Source organism: Culex quinquefasciatus, chromosome 3 (genome assembly GCF_015732765.1).
Source record: "Culex quinquefasciatus strain JHB chromosome 3, VPISU_Cqui_1.0_pri_paternal, whole genome shotgun sequence".
In the NCBI taxonomy this organism is placed as follows: Eukaryota; Metazoa; Arthropoda; class Insecta; order Diptera; family Culicidae; genus Culex; species Culex quinquefasciatus.
Genome location: NC_051863.1, coordinates 173,783,828 through 173,808,692, shown reverse-complemented (window position 1 = coordinate 173,808,692; position 24,865 = coordinate 173,783,828). Strand labels below are relative to the sequence as shown.

The following is a 24,865-nucleotide window of genomic DNA, read 5'->3' as shown; positions in this document are numbered from 1 at the left end:
ACGCACATGATCCGGGGTCAAAATCCGACGACCTCTTGCTTGTTACGGCGGTAGACTCGTAGATCTTAATTCCAGGGAGTCATTGGATGACCATGAACATCCCAACACATTCATATAGTAGTCTACCATATGCACTGATGCTATACGCACATGATCCGGGGTCAAAATCCGACGACCTCTTGCTTGCTACGGCGGTAGACTCGTAGATCTTAACTCCAGGCAGTCCTTGGATGACCATGGACATCCCGAAGTACCTATAGACCTTTGAGATCCATAAAATTTTAGTAAACAAATAAATCAAAAAATATGTTTTTTAAATAAATTAATTTTAAACTTTTAATATTTATTTTTATAATCGTACAAAAATGCTAGCTGTGGACCCTCGAGAACTTGACAACTTTTTTATACATTTGTATTGGTTGTTTCCGTTGTGCTTAAAGGAAATGGCTATGCACCAGGCGTTTCCATATTCTTGTAGATGGCTCATATAATTGGGAGGAGACGCATGGTTTTTTTTTAAATTGTTCGATTTTTTATGTTAAAAAATGTACCAACTTCTCGTCAGTCCGCGTGGACATAAAATCAAATTCTGTCGATTGCATCGGATTCGGGGATGCCTTTTCTCTCAGGAACGGATGAGATACCGTTAATCCCTTGACACAAGTTTTGTTTTGTCGAGTAGTGTAATCATATTAAGCATGTTTAAGTTCGCTTTAACCCTCTACTGCCCACATTTTTTTTCGATTTTTTTTTATTTTTGCCATGTTTAGGAGGTTATTTTGAGCAACTTTTGTTCTATGAAAAACTTTACTTCTCTCGTTTTATGTTTTTCTTGTTTTATTTTTGCTTCTTAATTTGCATTTATCTTATTTAGTTCATGTCACCTTTCAGTGTTTTGCTTGTTTTCACATTTTCTGCTATAGAATGACACCTTCATCATTTATAATGTAAAAAATACGTAGAGGCATAGTCTGGGACACTACAAAAATTACTGCATACTTCTTTTTACTAAAAATATCGGAAATGTTAGTAAAAAACAGCCACAGTTGACCACTAAAAAAATACATTTTTAAAAACATTGGCACATAAAACAAGTTAAACTTCCAACACTAAAATTTTCTAAAATTTCAAGAGTTCTTCTTTCCAATGCTTTTGAAAGATCAAAAACTGGCTGAAAAATGTTTTTTTTACGATTTTTCAGATCGAAGCCCGTCTAGAGGCGGGGTTAGGTTGCAGGGGGTTAAATATTTCTATTTCTGTTGCCTGCTGAAAAATACATTTAATTTTTTTAATTGAAATGTGAAAACCATGGCTTATAATTTCTGTTTTTATATTTTCGACTTTGGTCAGAGTCAAGGGACACAAACTTCTAAAATATTTTCAACTAGCTTAATTGATTTAAAATTTCTAAATCACTGACATTCCCATGTCCTAATCCTTTCAGTAGGTATATAAGAAACTTGGGAGGGTTTCTCTTCAAGTATTAACGAAAATTAAATTTAACATAATTAAAATTAAGCAATCCAGTTCAGCAAAGTTTAAACCAGAATTAGGTAAAAGACATTTTCTCTGCTTTTTGTCAAAATATTACGCAGAAAGTGTCTTTATCTCCAAAAATATTTCCAGATTGATTTTTTTTTTTCAAGAATTTCAACTTAAAATTATTTTTTATAATTCCAATAATTGAACATAAAGCACCATGCGACGACAGCAAAATGTACCTAGAACTCATTTTGATGGAGCAGCATGGTAGTTTTAATTCGATTGATAGACCAATTTTTTTTTCGAAAAAACATATCTCAAAATACTGTTATTAACTTCTCTTTTCGATATGTTACGTAAAATATCCTGAAAAATCATAGAAAACTTTTTGATCCCAAAACCTTCAAATCATCAAACAAAATTATCTTTTGATGTTCAAGTGTATTTAGCGATGTTTTTAAAACGTTTTAGTATTTTTTTCATTAAAAGCCTAACAAATCGCCTTTCTATTGAAACTTGGCGAGCGAAAATTTGTTCAGCCGGTCCGGAGACATAATTTGAATAAATTGGGACGAGGAACTCGAATTTGATGTTGAAAAAAACAGAAAATAATCTAATCTAATCCAATCTAATCTAACCTAATCTAATCTAATCTTATCTAATTTCATCTAATCTAATTTAATCTAATTTAATCTAATATAATCTAATCTAATCTAATCTAATCTAATCTAATCTTATCTAATCTAATCTAATCTAATCTAATCTAATCTAATCTAATCTAATCTAATCTAATCTAATCTAATCTAATCTAATCTAATCGAATCGAATCGAATAAATGAGGCTTCGGATAATCGAGTCTGAACTGTGTGAGCCAAATCGTAGCACTTTTGATCTGGATCCTGCTGACTTGACGTGGAATATTTTTTTCTATAAATCATCATTTAAAAGAAACATTTTTCCTAGGAAAATGGAATAAATAAAACGAAAGTTTTGGAAATTTAAGGCCGTTTTAAATATTTACCGAATTCTAGAGGGTGGGCAAATAATAAAAAATGAGTCCATTGCAATCTTTATTTCAAGTTTGTATAAGGATTATTTTGGTATTTTTAATCAAACCAATCCACCACAGATTGGATTATGACTTAAAACTTAACAAAAACAAATAAATTTGATGAAGTAGCATTACTGTAATAATGCAAATATATTTGGTTTGCTTCAAAATTTTAAAAGTTGAGCTTGACATTGGATTTAATTTATTTTTATTTATTTTTCTTTTGTATGTGAGCAATTCTCTCAGATTTCGGTCATTCGATTTTTTGGTGCCTTCGGTTTTCCCAAAAAAGCCATTTATTTTACATCATTAGTTTGTCTATATAATTTTTCATACAAATTGGGCAGCTGTCCATACAAAAATGATGTATGAAAATTCAAACATCTTTATCTTTTGAAGTAATTTTTTGATCGATTTGGTGTCTTCGGCAAAAAGTTGCTGAGCAACTTAAGGTCGTATCAACAATGTTAAAAAAAGCAAAATATAAAGAATTTTCTCAGCTTTTCGAAAATATTTTTTCAAAAGTTGGCAAACATGTGCACTATTTCCAAAAAAGTTACCTAAAAATGGCTATAACTTGAAAACGGTGCACTTAATCAAAATTTCTCCAAAGTATTTTTTGATTGCAAGTTCGATTTTACATCGAAACATGAATTTGAAAATTTTTTGCGATTGGTATTTCGATTTCTTGAAAAAATCTGTATTGATTCAAAAATTTATAACTCGGTCGAAGATTTTTTGCACAAGTTGAAAATTTCTGCAAAGTTGGCATTTTATATACCCTAAAACATATCAGAAAATGAAAAAGATAGTGTTTTTTTTTTGCAAATCAAGTTTTAGTGGCAAAAGGGGAAATAAAAAATCACCTAGATTTTTTTTACCGTGTATCTTTTTTTTTAATGTAGTCCTTCCATATCTACAACTTTGCCGAGGACACCAAATCGATCAAAAAATTCCTTCAAAAGATACAGATTTTTTAATTTGTTTATATCATTTTTGTATGGACAGCTGCCAAAATTGTATGGAAAATTATAGGGACAAACTAATGATACAAAATGGCTTCTTTGGGCATACCGAAGGGACCAAAAAAGTTCAGCCGGATTAAAAAATACAAAAATTAAAATTAATAATAAAAGACCGATTTCGTAAAGAACTGCTAGTAAGGTAATGGAGAGATTCAAAACAAAAGTAAAAGTCGTAAAAGCACAATGCGTTCCAAGGATAAAGCTTTTTGAAGCAAACTGTGTGAAATGTTTCAACAGAGCTTTTTATGTTGGCATTGACAACGCTCGCAACATTTCAGCGACTTCGAACTTCGAGCTTCAGTGCAGTGAGGTTTAGAATAGTGCGGTTTCAAGGAAAATTTACAAAATTTTAGGAAATGTATTTTTTTATTTTAAAAATCAAACATGTTTGATTTTTTTTTAAATATTTTTTTTTAGTTTAATTCTGTAGCAAACTGTAAAAGCTCACCGGTAAAAAAGCTCAATAAGCACTTCTTGTCATCTGTAACGAAAGTGACTTAGCAGCTCCGCTCAAGTTCCAAAGTTCACCTGGAACGAACGATAACAACAATCGCTGCTCGGCTCAGTGTAATTAAAACTCTCAAAATCATTAAAGCAGTTCTGTGATGTTACGAGCAATTACCCAGTCAGCGATCATCACAATGGGCAGTCGGAACTTGTGCAGCAATGTGAATCCGTCCAGACTCCAGGGGAAAGTGGCCGTCGTGACCGCTTCAACCGATGGGTAGGTAACTATGGCAGTGTGTGATTGGGAGTTTGCTGATAAGATTTCTTCTTGCAGAATCGGCTTCGCCATTGCGGAACGTCTCGGCAGGGAGGGAGCGAAAGTGGTGGTCAGCAGTCGCAAGGAGCAGAACGTGAAGAAGGCGGTGGACCAACTGAAATCGGCCGGACTGGACGTGACCGGAGTCAAGTGCCATGTTGCGAATGCTGCCGACCGGAAGGCCCTGTTTGAGACCGCCGTGAAGCAGTACGGTGGAATCGATATTCTGGTGTCGAACGCTGCGGTGAACCCGGAAGTCGGAGCCGTGTTGGACGCGAGCGAAGAAGCGTGGGACAAAATCTTCGACGTGAACGTAAAGTGCTCGTTCCTGCTGGCCAAGGAGGCACTTCCGCTCATTCGGCAGCGGAAGTCGGGCGGTAGCATTGTGTTCGTGTCCTCGATTGCCGGATTTCAACCGTTTTCGCTGCTCGGGGCTTACTCGGTCAGTAAGACGGCCCTGTTTGGACTGACCAAGGCCGCCAGTCAGGATCTGGCCCCGGAAAACATCCGGGTTAATTGTATTGCGCCGGGCATTGTGAGGACCAAGTTTGCGGCCGCTGTGAGTAGATTACTTGTTATTAGATGTCCTAACACTAACAAACTTTAAACAGCTTCAGGATTCGGAAACCGCTCGGGCAACGGCGTTGGAGAAGATTCCGATGAATCGTTTCGCCGAACCAAAGGAGATCGCTGGCGTTTGTGCCTTCCTGGTCTCGGAGGACGCCAGCTACATTACCGGCGAGACGATTGTCGCTTCCGGAGGCATGAGTTCGCGACTGTAAAGAATGTGGAGTTCGATCTTTGTTCAGTTTTTGGGTAATCAGGGAAATAAAGGGCTTGTTGTTTAATCTTTGGAACGAAATTTTCGTTTTATTTTAAGTAGAAAATTCAACTGGTAGTTTTAAGCGCTTCGTGGTGAAAAAAAAAAATATTAGGGGAAAAAACTTAGAAAACTCAACCAATCATGGTCCTCTTGCGTCCTCGGGCGCGAACCTCCTCATACTTGGCAATGGTTTCCGCCAGCTTGAACTTGTTGTGCTGCCTGTAGCTGTCCAGAACCAGCTCGAAAAACTCCGGAACCTCGCTGTGAGCACTGAGCAACGCTCTCTCCAGCACGTACAAATCGACTCCCATGTCCTCGACGTTCATCGAATGGTAAGACAGCCCAAAGTCAATCATAACCAGCCGGTAGGGAAGTTCCGCGCCCTCGACCGGATCCAGCAGCATGTTGGACGTAGTTAAATCCCCATGAATAATGTTATGGCCGTGCAGCGTCCCAACCACGCGGCCAACCTCCGCCGCCAGCTGGGCAATGGCCGCCTTCCCGTCCCCCTTCAAAACCGTTTCATCCACCAACTGCTTTGCCGTCTTCGCCTCTTCCAAATACTCCATGTAAATCTTCCTCCCGTTCATATCAACACCCAGCAGCTTCGGTGTGGCCACTCCGGCAGCCTTGCATCGTTCGAACGCCTTCTGCTCTGCCTTGATCCGCTGCCGAGTCAGCTGAACGTCCAAATCCGGATGGCGGTACTTCTTGGAAAACCGTTCCTTGACCAAACACCGTACGCCGCCGTGCTGACCAATGTACAGCTTACCCTCGGCACCCTGCTTTAGCAGAGTCTGGCCACTCGTCGGCTCGGGTTCGTCCGCTGCCATTTTGTAGATCTCCGGAACTTGCTTAATCGGCAATTTTGGTCATCCGACAAGTCACCGGGCACCGGTGTTAGTGTTTTTAATCAACGCAAATTGATCGTGACGACTGTTTATTTAAATTGGAACTGTCACCTTTTTGTACTCAATTTTGGGTAGAGTGTGGAGCGGGTGCTTTCCCCATAGAAAACTTCAGTCGACGTTGCATGTTCGTCTGTCGAGCAGAAATGACGGTGTACTGAAAAGAAATGGTCATTTTCGGGAGTTTTTTTTTAAATCTTCATCATCCCGGTACGAGAATCGAACTCACGACCTCTGGGATTGGAAACCCAGCCCGCCGCTAGTCGAAACCCATCCCCTACCGGTCAGTATTCCCAGTGAGCATATTTACTCTTTAAAGGGATCTGACTTTGCCGAGCCAGACAGGAATCGAACCCATCACCTTCCGCTTACAAGGCGAAACCCGTAACCTCACGGCCACGGAAGCTCGGATTGACGTCGGAGACGAAATTATGTTTACGAAATCAGACTTTTGAACAACTCTGGAATTTAATTTTATTGGTTAATTTTTTACTTTTCCAGAAACAAAGCAAAATCAAAGAATTCAACTTAAAACAATCTCAGTTTGGAAAATAGGGCCCTCTTCGATCTAAGGTTGGCTAGATTTATTCCACTGAGATATTCATTCGTTATAACTCACTAGTATATTAAAATTATATTGTTGTAAATAGTAGTGGTTGCAACAAGTTTTGCAACGAGTTGAATACATTTCTTGCATTTGGGTCCTAAAATAAGGCTTAGATTGCTGATATTATTGTTTACAGCGTTTAAAGCTTATTTTTCTGAGTACAATGACCCGAGTACGACCACAAAAAGTTTAAAATGGATTTTTAAATCAATTTTGAAAAAATTACCTCGCGGTCCTTCTTGACAGAAAAGCTCCTACTTGACAGCTCGTTCCAAGGGGACCATAGTTAATCCATCGAAAAAATGTTGTCTAGTCAAAAAAAAATTTGCATTAAAATGAAAAAAAGTGATCAGAAATGTTTTTTAAGCGTGTTTTTTACCGTTGTACATAAAAATTTACATAGGGCTTTAGTACCCAATTCCGGAAAACACCCTTTGAATTTGATTTTTCAGTGAAACGTTTGATTCCCCGCTTGAATGCTGTTTGCCGATAAGATGAGTGTCAAACCGTGTCAAAGTCCAAAACAGTATCAAAAAGTATTAAAGTACTGTTATTTTTGGTGATGAAAAGTAAGCAGTTTCACAAAGCAATTTGCAAAAATGTTATTTATTATACTTTATTTTATCCTATTTATCTCATTCAATTATTGGTTTTATCTAGACATCAGTACTGTCGTGGTCTAAAACCACATTCAAAATTTGGGAGATTTGTCAATTTGCCAAGCTCCTGTAAGCGGAAGGTGATGGGATTCCCGTCTGGCTTGGAAAAGTCAGATTCCCTTCAAAGAGTAAAAAATCTCATTGGGAATCCTGACCGGTAGGATTTGGGTTTCATCTATCAAACATCGACAAAGGCTGATTTGAAATAAATCAATTAAAAAAAATATAGAATGTTCTTACACAAACACTCCTACACGAGATGTATCTTGCGAGTCTCACTCCGAAATTTTAACTAATTTAGTACATCGAGTTGCATTTGTTCATGAACTTTATGTTTCCAGAAAAACACATTGCAAGATTCAATTCGCTTTCTAATATTTTACTTCAGTAGTCTGTAGCTCACTGAAATCATGAAATATCTTGATGAATGTTTCAGAAGTGATATAGAAATATCTACCAATTTATAATCAAGCTAAATTTTTGTTTGACGAGATCTCATTCTAAGCTAAGCATTTTGAGCAACTTTCGTTCGAAGAAAAACATTACTTCTCTTGTTTTATGTTTTTATTGTTTCATTTTTAGTATTTTAATTTGTATTTATCTTGTTTAGTTTATGTTTATTTTTGTTAGTATTTGGCCTATTCTACCACCTCATATCATTACAATTTACCTATCTAATTTGACATTTGTTTCCAATTACTTTTTAAATTGTTTGCATGATTTTCACATTTTCTGCTATAGAATGGCACCATTAAATTGTAAAAAAAAATCGTAGAGGCAAAGCGTGAGCGTTTTTCCTAAACACAGCGTTGATTTACAGGTGCCACGATATCTCGAGATGGGATGGGCAGAATTAGCTGAAATTTGGGACTCCCAAGGCATATCCCGTGTGCATGTCGAAGCCCGATTTTCAAATTTTGCTTTTAAAAAAATACAAAAACTGACGATTTTTAATATGAAAAACATAAAAATATTTATAACTTTTTTTTAAATTCGCAATTCGCAATTTTCAGTGTAAGAACGGGCCTTGACCGATCTTATGCACCAGGTTCCCGACGAACACGCACTGCCCTTACACCTACATCTCACCCTTGCTCTGAGTCAGTACGAGCAGCACGCTAGAACACGCTTTGAGTGTTCGTGCCAGGCATGCACACCTTCTTTTCCGGTTACGCATTTTAACTCGGCCGGGGGTGGTACATTGCGTAGGGTTTGATGTAAGTATAAGCGCCTATCCATTTATAGTGTGCCTATCAACTTTCATTAAAGCAAAAACTGTTATATTTTTAGTATGAATTCAAAAACTTATTGTTATTAACTGTGTATTGTTTTCTCCTGAAATCTCCCCTATTGTTGAGTCGTGTTTATCTGTTGCTATTTCTTTTGTCGCGGTGTTTTGTTACAATTTTTGGTCCTAAGCATTTTAGAAAAGTTTTTCAAAAGTACAATAGTAATATTTGTGTTAATCCTTTAATCATTCCATAAATTGAGTAAGGGCTCGAACCTCACTTGCTTAAGAAAAAGGTGAAGTTTCAAAACAATGGACAGTGAAGGAAATATACTATGTAAAGAATCAATAGTAAAAGGAAGATAGTAATTTATGAAGTAGATATAGAAATTAACAATAGTTAATAAAAAAGAGGTAACAAACAAGCTTAGATTGTATTGAGGGCAATTTACAGGGAAGATGAGAAATTATTCAAATAGATAAATAAAGAAAAGACACATGATAAACAAAATTGACATCGCTGCCAAATTAAGGGAAAGCAGACAGTTTGTTGCAGCAGCATCAATTGGTAAAATAGAGTGGAAAAGCGTTGAGAAATAAGAGAATCAAATGAGTAAAATCGAAATCAAATGGAGGATAGTAAACAGAAGCCGCGTTAGAAAATCAGTGAAACAAAATAAACAGAAGATAGGTGGTAGCTGAGAATGAAGAGAAGAGAAACCCCGTTGTGCGATGTTTCAGGTACATCCACAGCAGTTGACTCAACATACTGCGAATCAAAACAATACCGTCTACAATCACAAATTACTTTCCTTTCCCACATTGTCGCGCCCCTTTCTTCTAGCCGGCTCTACTCTGACCCTCGTTGGTCAAAGGTTTACGAGTCGTTTCCACAGGCCACCAGCTAGGTTACACCTTGTCATCATGATGACTAAACCAAGCCAACGTGGAGGTAAGAAAATAGGACACTTGCAAGGAACCAGAGCCATGCTGTTTTGTCCAAACAGCACTACGGATGTAGTTGGGCTCTTCCAGGATATTCCTCGCCTAGGTGTGTCAACCGACGAGTATCATCAGTATCATGCACACTAGCGTGCCCAGGGTGGGGCAACATGGGGCAGTTGCCCCACCATCCTCGGAAATTTGTTCTAAAATTGGGCAGGGGGTGTCCATAAACGACGAAATTTTCAAAACTCTAATATTTTTGCCCCACCTTCCTTGAGGACCTGGGCACGCTAGTGATCATGCACCCTTGGCCTGCAATATTTATAACTTTTTTTAAAATAAACTTTTTAAAAATCGGCCTTCGTCATGCACACGGAACCGTATTAGCGTATTTATAACTTTTTTTAAAATAAACTTTTTAAAAATCGGCCTTCGTCATGCACACGGAACCGTATTAGCGAGTCTTCCCCAAAATTTTGAGCCGATTTGGTCGAAATAATGTTGAGATATCGTGGCACCCGTTTTTTTGGAACTGCTTACTTCAAATAGCTGTATCTCGTCAAAGGTACAACCATATGTCTTGAAATTTGTTTTGTTAAAAGTTGAAAATGTATATTTTAATGCCCTGAAAACAGATTTACAAAAAATGTAAGTTTGTTCTCATACCAAGAGGTTTAATTTTATATGTAGGTAAGGTTTCAGGAAACTTTGGGGTGGTTTATGGGTGGTTTGATGATTAGCACTAGCGTGCCCAGGGTGGGGCAACATGGGGCAGTTGCCCCACCATCCTCGGAAATTTGTTCTAAAATTGGGCAGGGGGTGTCCATAAACGACGAAATTTTCAAAACTCTAATATTTTTGCCCCACCTTCCTTGAGGACCTGGGCACGCTAGTGATGATTAGAGCATGTAAAATGTGTTGACCCAGGTGTGGAGTCGGGTAGCTTTGTCTATAAAATCATGGAATGTCATCGTAACTAAATCCTCTACAAATTTATCGCTCTACAGTGGAATATTTGATATTTATTTATACGTTTTACAAATACCAAAATTATACCTAAATAAAAAAACGGAAAGAAACAAACAATGATTCAGAAGAGTAAACGGAAAATAGTGCTTGCGATTCAAAACTAAACTTAATTCGCTCGATAAGCTCTCCACGTGAATCTCACTACTGCCATTGCTTTGCGATAAGCAATGGTGGTGGCATGCTGCTACTGCTATTGTTCTAATGCAATCTACACATCTGCACTCGCGTATACGAGGAATAAGTAAACTTTGTAAACACAGGTGAAAAGTCTATTGTTGTTGTAGTTTTTAATCCGCGCACAGAAAGAAAACCGCCGTTATTAGCTATACATTGCGTGAATACTCTGCGCAGGTCAATCATAATAAATAACGTGGAAATAGTTACAACGCTACAAATTACTTTTTTAGAGAATGTTTAAAGTGTTTTACTTAGGGTACGATTCTGTTCAACTTGCGTGAATGTCTGGTTGTGGTTTTTGTGATTTAGTTAAAATTTAGAATACGGATATTGTGTGCGTAAACGCCTCAAAAAACGAAGAACACGCTGCGTTTGTGTTTAAATTATATGGAATAAATTATATCAAAACAGATCTGTGGTACATGAGTCAATCATACAATAAAAGGTTAGTCACTTGCTTTTCTATAAATATATAAAGTTGTCGGAATTACGAATTCGCGCCAGCCATCGAACGGTGTTGATCCAATCTTTCCCCTCAATCCGTCTCACGCTTCTTGTTCAAATGAAAACTAAAAATTACCTGCGAACATCGTCGAGCCAAGGGAATCTACGTTGCGCGTCGTCGTCGTTTCGTCCCCGTGGTTAAATTTCCTCCTACTAAATTGTTCGCTCTTTCGCGCTCTCGTTCATCATCATCATTGCATCGCATTCAACCCCTTTTTTTTCCCCTCCCTCCCTCCCTTATTGGTTTGCTATTGTTTGTTTGCTTGCTTACGCGAGACTCCGCCCACTTTTAGGCCTCTTTATGCTTCTCGTAAAAGTCGTCCAGGTACTTTTTGTACTCGACCTGGTTGGGCCACATCTGGGACGCCTGCGAGTTGAGCGGACTGTCATTGTTCGGTTCGCCGAGCAGCGACTGGATCGAGAGCAGGATCGTCCGCACGTCGTACAGCGCCGACCACTTGTCCTTCAGGATGTCCAGGCAGATGGAACCGCTGAGGTCCACGTTCGGGTGGAAGCACGGCGTCAGGAACTTGACGTTCGGCGCCGAGTACGGGTACGAGTTGGGAAACTCGAGCAGCAGTTTGTACTTTTGGCCCTTGTACACGGTGTCCTCGGGGCCGCAGATGGTGCCGATCCACTTGAAGAAGTTCTCGCCCTCCGGGAAGGCCGAAATGGACTTTTCCGACGACATCATCAGCGCCATCAGCTCCTTCTGGAGTCTGCGGGATGAGAAGAACCGATAAGGTTGAGGTTTATCGAATGTCGACCGATTTTGAAGAATTTGCTTGTGCCAAATTTTGTACAGGGTTGATTCAGAAAAGCTCGACGTGATGTAAACAAGTCTACCCAAAAATGAGTAAACACTCAATTTGCTATGTGTAATAGGGTGTTTCATCCAAAACCAAAAAAATCCCTGCTCTCCCCTAATTTTAAAAAGCTTCTGGCATCTTTCTTCAACAGAAGAATTTGCTCTTTTTCTGTTTTTCCTTCCGCAAAGAATATTCGACCTCGCAACGGACTAAACACGAAAAAAACCGAAAAATCCCAACGGGACACTCACCTTTTACTAACGGCGTGGTTGTTGTTGTTTATCAGCGTTTCGTCATTCTGCTTGGACGGGTTCGACGAGGCCGCCCGTTCCGGATTGATGTTCTGGGCCATTCCCACAGAAAAAATAAAAACCGAGCTGGAAAACGATTATCCGATGGCCTCACGAAAAACGGCGATGGCTTCCCTCCTCTTCTTTTGCTAGCAGTTTCGTCCCGCGTCTCCTCTCTTCACTCTTCCCACACGTCTTCTTCTTTGTCCACCACTTGCAGGAAGAAGCTCCAGTAGCAGCAGAAGATGGCACTCCCTCCTACGGCACGGCACTTCCTCCGGGTTCCGGAACTTGAATCGGCTGCGACAACGACGACGGTTGCAGATTGCGCTGAGCTGATGTCACTTGCGGGAACTTTTGATGGCGTTTTAGAACGGTTCTTTTTCGTTCCAAGATGACGAATTTCACTTTTTGCTGGTAGCTTCCCTTTTCAACTGACGTTCTGCCAAGGTATCTTGATTATAAAAGATATGGCGGAGTTTTTCCTGCTGTCAAAAACTAATACACTCAGAATTAGCGTTACACATTTTTCTGTTAATTTTTACACACTTGTTCGGATTTTTCGGTTCATATATGAAAACACAAAAGAGTGTAAAGTCAGTAGACTTCGGATATCCGGATAACTTGCAGCATTGATAATTCTATTAGAAAATGAACTAACCCATGCATACCAGCTTCGTCTCACGACTGTGGGGCGATATTAGGACGAAATAAAATAATTTTACAAGTATTAATAAGACCATTATTTTTGTATCAAATGATTTAAGGTTAGTATGCAGATTGGAAGGAAAGGGGTCAAGAAACAGCTTTACGAACAGCAAAGCAAAGGAGAGGGAGCGATTTCTTGGGGCTTTTCTTCACCCTCTCTGACTTGCTTGCGCTGCCGCTGCTGCCCATTTGATCTTTTTCTTGACCGGTTCCTTTCGAAGTGCGTATACCGCTTTAAGGTCGAATACTATTATCCGAAAAACTATCCGATCCGTTACATTTTTATTCTAAAATCTTTTTTTGGGTATCCGTGGCTGATTTGTTTAATCTTTGCCGTTTTACAGCTGATTTATGATTTCTATTAATGCTGGATGGTTACTTGGGTAGTGCTGAATAATTTCCCGTTTTAGTGCTGTTTGGTTACTTGGGATGTGAAAATAGTGGAAAAGAGAAAAAGTGGTTTGTTGCTTCGTTGTTTTGCTAAATTTGATAGAATAATTTTGCAAATGAAGTTTGGTTATGTTTCAATGAGAAGAGCTGAGGGCACGGCTGAGGGTCATTTTTGGAGTGCTGATTAGTTCCGGCCGAATGGTGCGGAAGTAAAAGGAAGAGCATAAAGATTTTTGTGGGGCTCAAGAAGAAAAAGAAGAAAGTGGCGGAAACGCGCCAAGAAGAGGAACAGGAGGAAAGAAACAGAAAGTCCATCAACCGACAAAGAAGAAAGGGAGGAGGAGCTGGCTACACTCAAACCCCGATGGTTTGACACCAACTGTTGTCAAACGAACGGGGTCACTTTTTAGTTTGACACCCCTTTTACACGGAGTTCACACACACTATCAAACGTTTGTTTTGATCGTGTGCGTGAGCGCCGTGTAAAAAGTGACAGTTCGTCACTTTTTAGTTTGACATTGACCAACCAACGGGGTACAAACTAAAAAAAAGTCAAACGAAAAAGTGACCAACCACCGGGGGTTGAGTGTATTTATGTTGGGGAACTACATCTGAAGTCAGCTGAAATTTGGTGAGATCCATAAAAAAAAATTAAAAAATCTGCACACTAAATACGCGCTGGGTCTTTGTCTATTTGACAAAGATCCGGAAGTTCTAAATAACGTTAGAATTCGATTGATGCAAACGTTCTTCAGGGCGGGGCTTGTCGATTCAAGCTGAGGTACCTCGGGCACGGCTAGCCTGCGTAGAAATGGGTCACCGAAGCTCGGCAGAGCTAACACCTTCCAAATGCCTATGCGAGTTATTTGCATGTATAGAATGTAGATCTAAAAATACATGGAAACAACTCAATTTGTTAGAAGCGACCGCGTGGTCCCGTTTGGTTGGTTGCACACACACACATACACTAGAACAAGTTCACTCAAAATCAGAAGTATCCCTCAAAAGGATACTTTCTATCCTTTTTCAAGTTCACCCGGCGTCATCCTTTCAAAAGGGTATGTCAAAATCAATACAATTTCGATACCCTTTTAAAAGGGTGACGACGGGTGAACTTGAAAAAAGGATACTTTTGACTTTGAGTGTTCAACAACCTGTGTAAAATTTTTACACAGATTTGTGTTATGCGGATTTTGCGTGAGTATTTATTTATTTATTTATCTTCGTCTTGAACAGACTGTTTCCTAACAGCTAATTAATTTCTTAAAACTATCTTTCGTCATATTTAAAACAAAACGGTCAGAAACTACATTAAACAAACGACAGCATACATCAAATGGTTGGTTGTGTCCATACACAGTATGGTGCACAGATAGACGAAACATAGACGGATTTCGACGAAGATTACGTGGTGGAACATAAACGATCAGAAGTTGAGACAATTTTTGACAGTCCAGCCTTTTCGTCAAAAGATCGAAGATGAACAGCTGCTGCATCCTCTGTCTCCTCTTCAACAGCGTGTCCAGCCCCAACAGACGACGGCGATCCTCGATTGATGTCTGCTCCGGCGGATTCCTCCACGGCAGCGTGCGTAATGCTAGTCGCACAAACGCGCGTTGCACCCTCTCCAACCTGGCGATGTGAACATTGTGATATGGTGCCCACACATGGGCAGCATACTCCAACTGGCTTCTGACTAGGGCACTGTACAGAGCCTTTAGAGCGTGGATGTCTTTGAAGGCAGTCGTATTTCTTCGGATGAAACCAATTGTAGCAAACGCCTTAGGCGTGACGGAAGTGATATGCTCGTTGAAAGTCATCTTTCTGTCAAGAGTAACGCCAAGATCCTTAACAGAACACACCCGGTCTAGCAAGGATATTCCCATCATGTATGCGTGCGTGATTGGGCGCAGCTTACGGTCGAATGTAATTACTTGACACTTTTTTGCGTTGGCCTCCATCCCGTTTTGATCGCACCACCTCATGAGCGAATCAATGTCACTTTGGAGAGCCAGGCAATCGAGCGGTGAAGTAATTGTGCGATAGAACTTCAAGTCATCAGCGTACAAGACCTTGTCGTTCTTGATCCAGTGGCAGAGATCGTCGATAAACAGAAGAAAAATTAGTGGGCCCAGATGACTACCCTGCGGGACACCAGACGGGATCATGAACAACCCAGACTTCGAGCCACCGAGTTTAACGTAGGCTGAACGAGAAGTTAGGTACGAGTGCAGCCAAGTCGTGATCCATTCAGGGAGTCCAAGCCTTCGCAGTTTTTCAACGGCAAGCTGGTGCGGCACTCTATCGAACGCCTTCGCAAAATCCACATAGACAGCATCCACCTGGCAGCGACTCTCCATACTCCTTAAGACGTCGGTGACAAAGGTCATCAGGTTCGTTGTCGTAGATCTCTTGGCCATGAAACCATGCTGACAGGCAGATATTATTGGTTGCACGGCACGGGATAAAAACTCATGCACAATTTTCTCGAACACTTTGGGTGGAGATCGAACGATAATTTTCCACGTTGTGCACGTTCCCGGACTTGTGAATTGGCGTGATCGAAGCTACCTTCCATTTAGCAGGGAACACACCCGATTCGAGGGAGCGGTTGAAGATAATGGCGAGCGGGTTTGCTAGTGTAGCTGCGCACTGCTTTACAATGGACGGAGGATACAGTCCGGGCCAGGTCCTTTGGAGGCGTCGGTAGAGGCCAAGACCTTGCGCACGTCTTCCTCCGTGAGACACACCAAGGGCATGTGTAACTCGTGCGGCAGGATCTTGTCCAGGGACTCGTTGCTGGTTGTAGGTTGATTGGCGCTGTAAACGGTTTTGAAAAAATCTGCAAACAGTTGTACAGAATCGTCTGGCGTTGAGGCGCTTGAGTCACGATACACCATGTCCTGCGGAATCCCTTTGTCTTGCTTCCGCTTCTTCACGAATGCCCAGAAGGATTTTGGCTCACGCTTCAGGTTCGATTCGATGCCACTGATGTATCCTCGGAAGGCAGCTTCTAAGCTCATCTCGTAGTGCAACTCTCGATCCGCCAACTCCCTGCCCAGCATTTCCGTTGGATGTTTAAGGAAACGTTTCCTTGCTTTTCGCAGCCTGTTGCGAAGATTACGGGTCTCTCGATATCGAGTATCGAGAAATAAAAAGAGATTAGTCTGAGGTGCCATGGTAAATTCATGTCAAATCGTGAACCACAGTTTATAGTACAGAAAAGCATTAAATTTAGTCTTTTTCTAAGTTTTGCTCTAAGTTCTAAAAAAAGGCCTAAAATTTAGGCTTAGAAAAGCCTAAATTTTAGGCTTAATTCTGACGTCCATGACATAACTTCAAAAAAGACTAAAAATTAGTCTTTTAAGACTAATGCTGCCTTTCCGTGAACTTCACAGCAACTGGCCAGAAAATTTAAGAAAGCGTTCTTTTATTACGTAACGCAAATAATCAGATTTTTAGACCCCCTCCCCCCTAGAGACCCTAAATAGGGAGACTGGTCTAAGCTGGCTAAATCGATCTGGCAATGTATGTTTTGAGCTTGGCATAACTGATAAGTTTTGCTGGGCGTAAAGGCAAATGCTCGTTTGGATACGTCAAACTCATGTCTGTTTGGGTACGTCAAATTCACTTCGACCAGTCTCCCTATTTAAGATCTCTACTCCCCCTACTCGTAACAAATTTTAAATTTTTTGTATGGAGCGTGACATACTCATGTAACTACGTTTTGCAAAAGTTTAAAAGCTGTTAAAAAATAAAGTGACAGTATCCAAAGTTAATATACCCTAACAAATGCGTACCAAAATGCAAACACAATTTCATTTTTTTGTTGATGGTATCAAGTAGCTAAAAATGTGCTTTCAAATTTGCATTGAAAGTAGATGTAGTCTTCGATAGTTCTATTTTGGAACAACTTAAAAAATAAATATTGCTGACAATTTTTTATAAGATTTTCGTAACAAGGCAAAAAACTAAATATGTATTATAAATTAAGTGTCTACAAATGATTCTCCGCGACAAAAAAAAATTTCAAAATCTCAGATCTTAGCTAATTACCGTAACTGGTCCTATAAGTGATCGAAGAATCTTAATCGAAAGATTTCCTTTTGACACTTAAAACAAACTCAAGATATCTTGTATTTCCTCTCTCATGCAATATTTTTTAAGGTCAAAGAAACTAAAAACCCCAATTTCAGGATTATCGTGCAAAATTTCAGTTTCACTACCTCATTTGCAAGTGAAACGTCTAACATAAAAAAAACAGTAACGGAAAAACGAACGATACATACTTTAAGATTCACCAAAAAATTTGATGAATATTTTGGTCTGAAATATATTCCTTATTTCATGGGTTACACAATTCGGATTGTTATATTACATAACATTTCATAAAATACACGTTTAAAGTAATTACTATCCATCGTCAAAGTTGTAGATATTTTTTTTAGTTTTTTTTTTTATGTTAATAGGGACCATCCCTTGAGCCAAAGAGAAACATAAGGCTTTCTTGTCACAAATTTACCAACACAATCAAAGTAAGTTTACGTGACAGCTGGACGTTTGTTTGCATCAGGTTACCTATCTCTTTCTAGCAAAAGTTTTTTGTCAGGAGACTTCTAGCTGGTTTTTTTTGACTGGCTGCCCGATATGTCAGCCAACATACCTCACAGGGCTGTGACAGATACAGCTCGATCATTGTTTGCATCAGGACACTGTGACGAGGAGTTCGTTATTTTTGGGTTAAATTATATTTTTTTCACTGGGCCTAGAAAGCCTTATGGGCAAACATTTTAGATTTTTAAAGAAAAAAAACGAGCTTCAAGCAAACATTGTTTTTGTTTCTCAATTAATTTGAAGATTAAAAAAATAGGGGCCTTAGGTGCCCTTTCCTGAAAATATTAGTTTTTCTTTAAGCTGAGAAAATATACTTTACCCTCAACTTCATATTTGAGATAAAACCACTCAAATATATAGACACATTAAAATAATTTAAGTTTTAAAGAGTCACTTAATTTTCAAATGCCGATATCAATTTGTGAAATAAATTTCAATACAATGCCGTCAAGATCAACATAAATAAAATTCATTAAAAAAGATGGAACGGTACTTTCAACTCGCTGGTTCTCGGGCATAACTCAACCAACCGGGACATTTTTTTTTGAGTGAATTATAAGGATGTCTAGATGATCCTTAAACTTTCCAGAACTTGATATGATCAAATCTGTAATTTATGGATCAAAAACGTCGTTCCAACTTTTGTTTGCTCTAGTAATAAAAAATCGCTCGAAAATCCGCAGAGACGAGCCCGAAAACCTGTGAGTTGAAGTTACCGTTCCAACGTTTTAGGGAGGCTTTGGCATCCGTGGGACATGCGTTGGGCGTCCCAGTGTTAATAATTTCAAAGATATTGAAAAGATTGAAAAATCAACTTATTTAATTTTTTTTTGTATTTATTTTTAGGTAATATCTCCAACCAAAAGTTGGATCAAAAATCTTAAATCGTAAATAATTGCCAAACAACTGAAAAAATGTAAAATAAATTACAAATTTTAGCTTAATCTTTTTTAAATTTATCAAAACACGTAGTCGATAGCAAAATTCAATTTAAAGTAAGAGTAAGACTTAAACAATTTGGATGTCCATGACTAAAAGAATGATTTTTAGCGCGTTGTCTACAACTTTTCCAAAGACACGAAATCTATTTCGAGCAATTCTATACAAAATCGGTCTTTATTCTTAAATTTTATTTTTTTGATTTTTTTAATCCGTCTGAAACCTTTTTTGGTGCCCAAGCCATTTTGCATCATTAGTTTGTCCTTATAGTTTTCCATACAAATTTGGCAGCAATGAAAATTAAAAAAAATCTTTTGAAGAAATTTTTGGTCGATTTGGTGTCTTCGGCAAAGTTGTAGGTATGGCTAAGGACTACACTGAAAAAAATGATAAATGGTTATTTACTTTGCTGATTTTTAATTTCAATTTTTGTCACTAAAACATGATTTGCAAAAAAACACTTTTTTTTTATTTTGCCAACTATTCAGAAATTTTCAGAACCGGCAAAAGATCGTTGTTTGAGTTATGAATTTTTGAATCAATACTGATTAAAAAAAATCGAAGTATTGGCCGCAACTTAATTTCAATTTTATTTTTCGATGTAAAATCGAATTTGCAATCTAAAAGTACATTAGTGAAATTTTCATAAAGTGCACCGTTTTCAAGTTATAGCTATTTTTAGGTAACTTTTTTTTTAAATTAGTTGCAGTTATTAATTTAAAAAAAAAATAGTTCCCATGATTGCCTAATTTTGAAAAAAAATAAGATATTGCCATGCAAAGATTTTAAAACAGAAAAATGGATGTTTACTACCCAATCAGCCCATAATTTTCTTATGTCGATATCTCAGCAACTAATGGTGCAATTTTCAATGTTTATAAATAAAACTTTCGTGAAATTTTCCGATCTTTTCGAAATCAATATTTTCAAAAAAAAAAATAAGACTAACATTTCAAAAGGTCGTAATATTGAATGTTTGTCCCTGTCTCTGATTCTTGTATGGAGAAAAAAATTAAACAGCTCGACTTTTTTGGACACACTGAATCATTGGAATCAATCATGCTTATTAAAAAGAAAAGTTACTTTAGTTTGGATTTTTATGAATGTTTGGAATAAAATGAATATTAACTAGGAGCTTTCATAACTAGATATTTTCCTTAAAATAAAATGAAAATATTTTTTTCCTGAAACAAAAATTTTCTATTTAATTAATTTCGATTTCAAGGAAATATTTTAAAGCGCATTTAGATTAAATCATGAATGCTGTTTATATATCAAAAAAGCTTTAATTCTTAAAGCATATTTATTCTGGATGCAATTAATTGCACTGCAATTCCATAATTTTGAATACATATGTTTTACTAAGTTGCTTGTTTTGTTGAGAGTATTTTTTACTTTCTGTACCATTTCAATAAATTGTTATACTGTTATTATTTACCTTAAACTTTGTGATATCATACTTTTTTCACACTTTTAAGTGAATTTCTGTTTTTTTTTATATATTATTAAATTGGTTTTAATTGTGTTACAGCACCTACACAAATTAAAATGTTTTCTGTTTGACCCAATGTCACCCCCTCTAAAGGGTGAGTTTGAGTTAATTTTAAAACGATTGGCATTTATGAACGGTGTGATTATCCTAGCCATATTCTGGGAAAATGTTGATAAATTCAGGAGCATTCCCCAACAATATTTATTTCGATATAATTTGAAATGTTTTTATTGTGTTAAAATAACAACAGTAATAAGGCTTTCTAGGCCCAGTGAAAAAAATATAATTTAACTCAAACATGGCTAACTCCTCGTCACAGTGTCCTGATGCAAACAAAGATCGAGCTGTAGCTGTCACAGCCCTGCGAAGTATGTTGGCTGACATATCGGGCAGTCAGTCAAAAAAAACCAGCTAGAAGTCGTCTGACAAAATTTTTTTGCTAGAAAGAGATAGGAAACCTGATGCAAACAAACGTCCAGCTGTCATGTAAACATACTTTGAATGTATTGGTAAATTTCTGACTAGAAAGCCTTATATCGTTTTTTGACCAAAAGTCACCACCACTGACGGTACATCATTTGTGGATAAACATTTTTGAAATCTATACTTATTTTGTTTTTTTTAAAAGATTTTTCACCTGAGAGGAAAAAGCCACGTGGCCATATAGGGGGGGGGGGGTTGGCGTGAAACCACGAAAAACCATGAGGGGGGAGGGGGGGTCAAAAATTCTCCAAAAAATGCACGACCCCTTAAGGGTGCATGTTGCAGATTTGATTACTAAATAATTTTCGACTACATTCAAACTAAATTTAGAGCCAATCTCTGTAAACGTGTAAATTTTAATCAACATTCGTGATAATGACGTTTCTGAAGGGTTTCCCTGTCAAACCGCGCAACCCGCACATGCTTGTTTATTTACCTTTTCATTTCAAATCTCGACTCGTTTCACGTGCGCGCTTCATCCCCGTTGGATGTGTGAATATTCTGTGAGATTTTTTGTTGCTAAAATTGCGTCGTTAATGGTGTCCAAGCCGAAGCCGGGTCAGTGCAAGCTGCACCATGCCCAGTTCTACAACCTGCTGCCCCGGGGCATCAACTGCCTGGCGGTGAACAAGCCGAGCAGCCGGCTCGCGCTCTCGAGGTTAGTGTCTTCAGAAATTTTAAATGCTTGTTCAAGTTGATTTAAATACTAAACTACAATTCCAGAGACGACGGCACCATCGAAATCTGGAATCTGGCCGGGGCCGCTCCCTTCCTGGAAAAGTCCAACCCCGGCGGCGAGAAGGTGTCCATCGAGGGGCTTGCTTGGGTTGGGGATCGGTTGTTCTCGGTGGGGTTGGCCGGCAAACTGATCGAGTGGGATTTGGCGCACGGGTTGAGCGTGCGGAATACGGTCCTGCTGACGGGGAATGCCGCGTGGTGCTTGGACGTTAGCCGGGATGAGCGTCGGTTGGCCGTTGGGACGGAGGGGGGTTACATTAACGTTTATAGCGTGGAGGGGGAGGAGGTTGCCTACGAGCGGATTCTGGACAAGCAGGAAGGTCGGGTGGTTTGCTTGCGGTTCGATCATAGCGGGACTTTTTGGTGTCCGGATCGGTGGATGCGGTTCGCGTGTGGAACGTGAGGAAGGGTCACGCGATTCACAAGATGACCACGGGTCGGGCGGAGCGAAACAAGGAGACTGTTGTTTGGGACGTGCAGGTGTTAAAGGACTTTACGATCGTTTCGGGGGATTCGCGGGGGAAGATCATGTTCTTCGATGGGAATCTTGGCACGGTGATCGATACGATTCAGGTATCGAAGGCGGACATTCTCGGATTGACGATTGACGAGCAGGAAAAGTTCTTGTACGTGAGTGGAGTGGAGCCAATCATCCGGATCTACCAACGGGTTGAGGTTACGAAGGGAAACGAAAAGGTGGACAGCTTCGTGCGAACGATGCAACGTCGCTATCACACCCACGACATCAAGACGCTGACCATGTTCCATGGGAAGTTGCTTTCCGGTGGCGTGGACGGAACGCTGATCATCAGTTCGTTCCCTCCGATGGTCGTGGACAAATATCTGCCGTTTTTGGATGCTCCGAGCACCGTTTTGGTTGAGGGAGCTCGCATGGTCCTGCTCAAGTACGTCAACTACCTGGAGGTGTGGACGCTCAGCTCGGCGGCCGCCGTCGAAACGCGCAAGGTTCTGCAGATTCGCAGCAAACAGGACGAGCACATCGTCGCGGCCGGAATGTCACCCGACGGTCGGTGGGTCATTTACTCGAGCGAAACAACGGCTCGGTTGTACCGGTTCGACTACCAAGCCGATGGTGACAACTCGAAGCTGGTGCCAATGAGGGCCGTGCCGGAGCAGTTTGAGCCGTGCCAGCGGGTTGAGTTTACGCCGGACTCGAGAGGGGTGTTCCTGTTCAAGAGCGGCGGAGTGATCGAGTACTTTGCGTTCAACGAGGAGGACGACTTTGACCACAAGCAGACGATCGAAGCGGGGAAGTGTGAGAGCTGCCCGAGCATCTGTAATTCAGTCAAATTTAACCCTTTTCATTCTTGCAGGGTTCACGGACAAGGTCCACCTGGTGGCCATCAGCCGGGACGGAAACTTTCTCGCGTGCGCCAGCCTGTGCTGCGCCGTGGTCGTGTTCAAGCGCGAAAAGTTCGGCGGCAAATGGAAGCGCCTGAGCACGCTGCCCCGGTACAAATTCCCCCCGACGGCGATCGCCATGCAGCCCAACTCGCCGGTGCTGGCCGCGGTCTTTCCCGACCACAAAATCTTCCAGTATGACTTTGGCGAGTATCGGTTCACGTTCTCCTCCTACCTGAAGCTGGACAAGCTGGGCGGATCGATCGGGCAGCCGGTGCGGGGGATCGTGTTTGATCCGCGCAACGACGACGTGATGATTCTGCAGCACGATTCGGACCTGCTGGTGTTGCAGTTCGAGGAGGATGACGACACCGGGGGGCAGACGGAGCGCAAGCGAAGGACATGCGGGGGAAAGGCGGATGAGGAGGACGCTGTTCCGCGGAAAAAGTACAGCATGCAGGTGCTCAAGAAGTACACCCGGCTGGTGGACACGCGCTGGCTCGGACAGGACGAGCTGCTGGTCGTGGAGGCGAACCCGCTCTCGATGGTGGAGCACTTGCCGCCGGCGTTCCGGCGGAAGATTTTCGGAACGGCGTAAAATAAAACAGAGTGTTGCTTTATTGAGAATGTTTAGAAGTTTCATATATATTGAAGAATTCCCTTACTTTGTTACGGCCATTTTGGCAATCATTTCGGCGGCCACGTCCACATTAGCCGCAATGAGGCTCTTCCAGTCGGCAGGTTTCATCTCCTTCAAGTTTGCAGAAATAAAGTCGATGGTCTGCTGCTTCAGTTGGTTGGCGTTGTACGTATCCGCCAAACGAAGCATTTCTGTGGACAACTCAACCGTTAGCACCATCGCAAGGTGATCCTCGCACATCCTTTTGAGGTTGTCCAGGGCGTACTTTTCCGCAGCAATCAACAGTTCATCGGCAAGCAGTTCAATTTTCTCCGCCGAACCCGTGTAGATAAACCGCAGCGCCTCCCGGAACACTTCCGGCCGTATGTCCGTGATCTTGACCGTATTCTCCTTCGACTCCTGCATGTCGTGATCGAACATGGCGGCAAACACCGGGCTGCGAACAGCCAGGATGGCCTTGTGGGCGCAGAAGCGTTCTTCGCCGATGACGAACGTCACGTCGCTGAACTTGTCGCAGGCAAGAAGTGCCGCGTAGTGGTCCAACAGCAGCACATCTGGCAGAAAGGCAAGCCGTTGTTGCGGGATTCCGTCCCGGATCTCTTCGAACAGCGTCAGCTTGAATCCCAGCGTCAGAGTGCCATCTTTCACCAGGTAAGAGTTGACGCTCGTTCGGAGCAATCTCATACTACCTCCAATCTGAGCACCAGCCTCGATCGTTCCCGAACACTTAGGATTGGTAATGTTGCCGCTGTTACATTCCAGGATAATCTCCGCGTGAAGACGCGATCGCGGGACGTGCGTCGATACGGCATACGCCTCAATCATCATACAGTCACCTACTCCTTGAACACTTTTTGAAGGGTTTAGCTCATAGTACCAGGAAACCGGATTGGCCGTGTAGGTCGACACTCCGGAAAATACCGTAGATCGCAGCATCATGTCGGGACGAAGGTTTGAAAAATTCTTGACGGTCCACGAGTGAAGAAGGATCGTTGACTCGATCTCGGTGCTGCAGGACTCGGCCATCGTTGCGAAATTCAAGCAGGTTACTTTGATCGATCTGGTAGAAAATGATGATCACAACTTTGGCACATCAAATATGTCCGTTGAGGATCGTGTAAGTAAACAAATATCCTGATGGGGTCGTTCATACACTGCGCAGTTAAGCATTGTGCGATCTTCTTTTGGCATTATCTTTA

The 24,865-nt window shown here is 40.6% G+C and overlaps 5 protein-coding genes across 5 annotated transcripts; 2 read left to right on the top strand and 3 right to left on the bottom strand.

The window, feature by feature from the left end:
* The first annotated feature begins 4,044 nt into the window (after window positions 1–4,044).
* Window positions 4,045–5,183, top strand: LOC6044576 (dehydrogenase/reductase SDR family member 4). The gene is made up of 3 exons (XM_001862033.2): window positions 4,045–4,282; window positions 4,340–4,880; window positions 4,933–5,183. Exons 1-3 carry the CDS (start codon window positions 4,164–4,166, stop codon window positions 5,101–5,103), a joined length of 831 nt encoding a protein of 276 aa, XP_001862068.2. The 5' UTR covers window positions 4,045–4,163; the 3' UTR covers window positions 5,104–5,183.
* A 56-nt stretch (window positions 5,184–5,239) lies between these two features.
* LOC6044585 (EKC/KEOPS complex subunit TP53RK) lies at window positions 5,240–6,099 on the bottom strand. The gene has a single exon (XM_001862034.2). It carries the CDS (start codon window positions 5,975–5,977, stop codon window positions 5,276–5,278), a length of 702 nt encoding a protein of 233 aa, XP_001862069.2. The 5' UTR covers window positions 5,978–6,099; the 3' UTR covers window positions 5,240–5,275.
* Window positions 6,100–11,030: 4,931 nt separating this feature from the next.
* LOC6044577 (ubiquitin-conjugating enzyme E2 C) lies at window positions 11,031–12,760 on the bottom strand. The gene is made up of 2 exons (XM_001862035.2): window positions 12,262–12,760; window positions 11,031–11,920 (listed from the first exon to the last, which is right to left on the bottom strand). Exons 1-2 carry the CDS (start codon window positions 12,360–12,362, stop codon window positions 11,491–11,493), a joined length of 531 nt encoding a protein of 176 aa, XP_001862070.1. The 5' UTR covers window positions 12,363–12,760; the 3' UTR covers window positions 11,031–11,490.
* Window positions 12,761–21,347: 8,587 nt separating this feature from the next.
* LOC6044579 (U3 small nucleolar RNA-associated protein 4 homolog) lies at window positions 21,348–23,653 on the top strand. Its single transcript, XM_001862037.2, is given in 4 exon segments — window positions 21,348–21,584; window positions 21,650–22,014; window positions 22,017–22,940; window positions 22,999–23,653. Coding segments are annotated over 4 exon segments (2,085 nt in total). The 5' UTR covers window positions 21,348–21,414; the 3' UTR covers window positions 23,625–23,653.
* A 34-nt stretch (window positions 23,654–23,687) lies between these two features.
* LOC119769335 (speckle-type POZ protein-like) lies at window positions 23,688–24,692 on the bottom strand. Its single transcript, XM_038261353.1, has one exon. It carries the CDS (start codon window positions 24,690–24,692, stop codon window positions 23,688–23,690), a length of 1,005 nt encoding a protein of 334 aa, XP_038117281.1.
* Window positions 24,693–24,865: the final 173 nt, after the last annotated feature.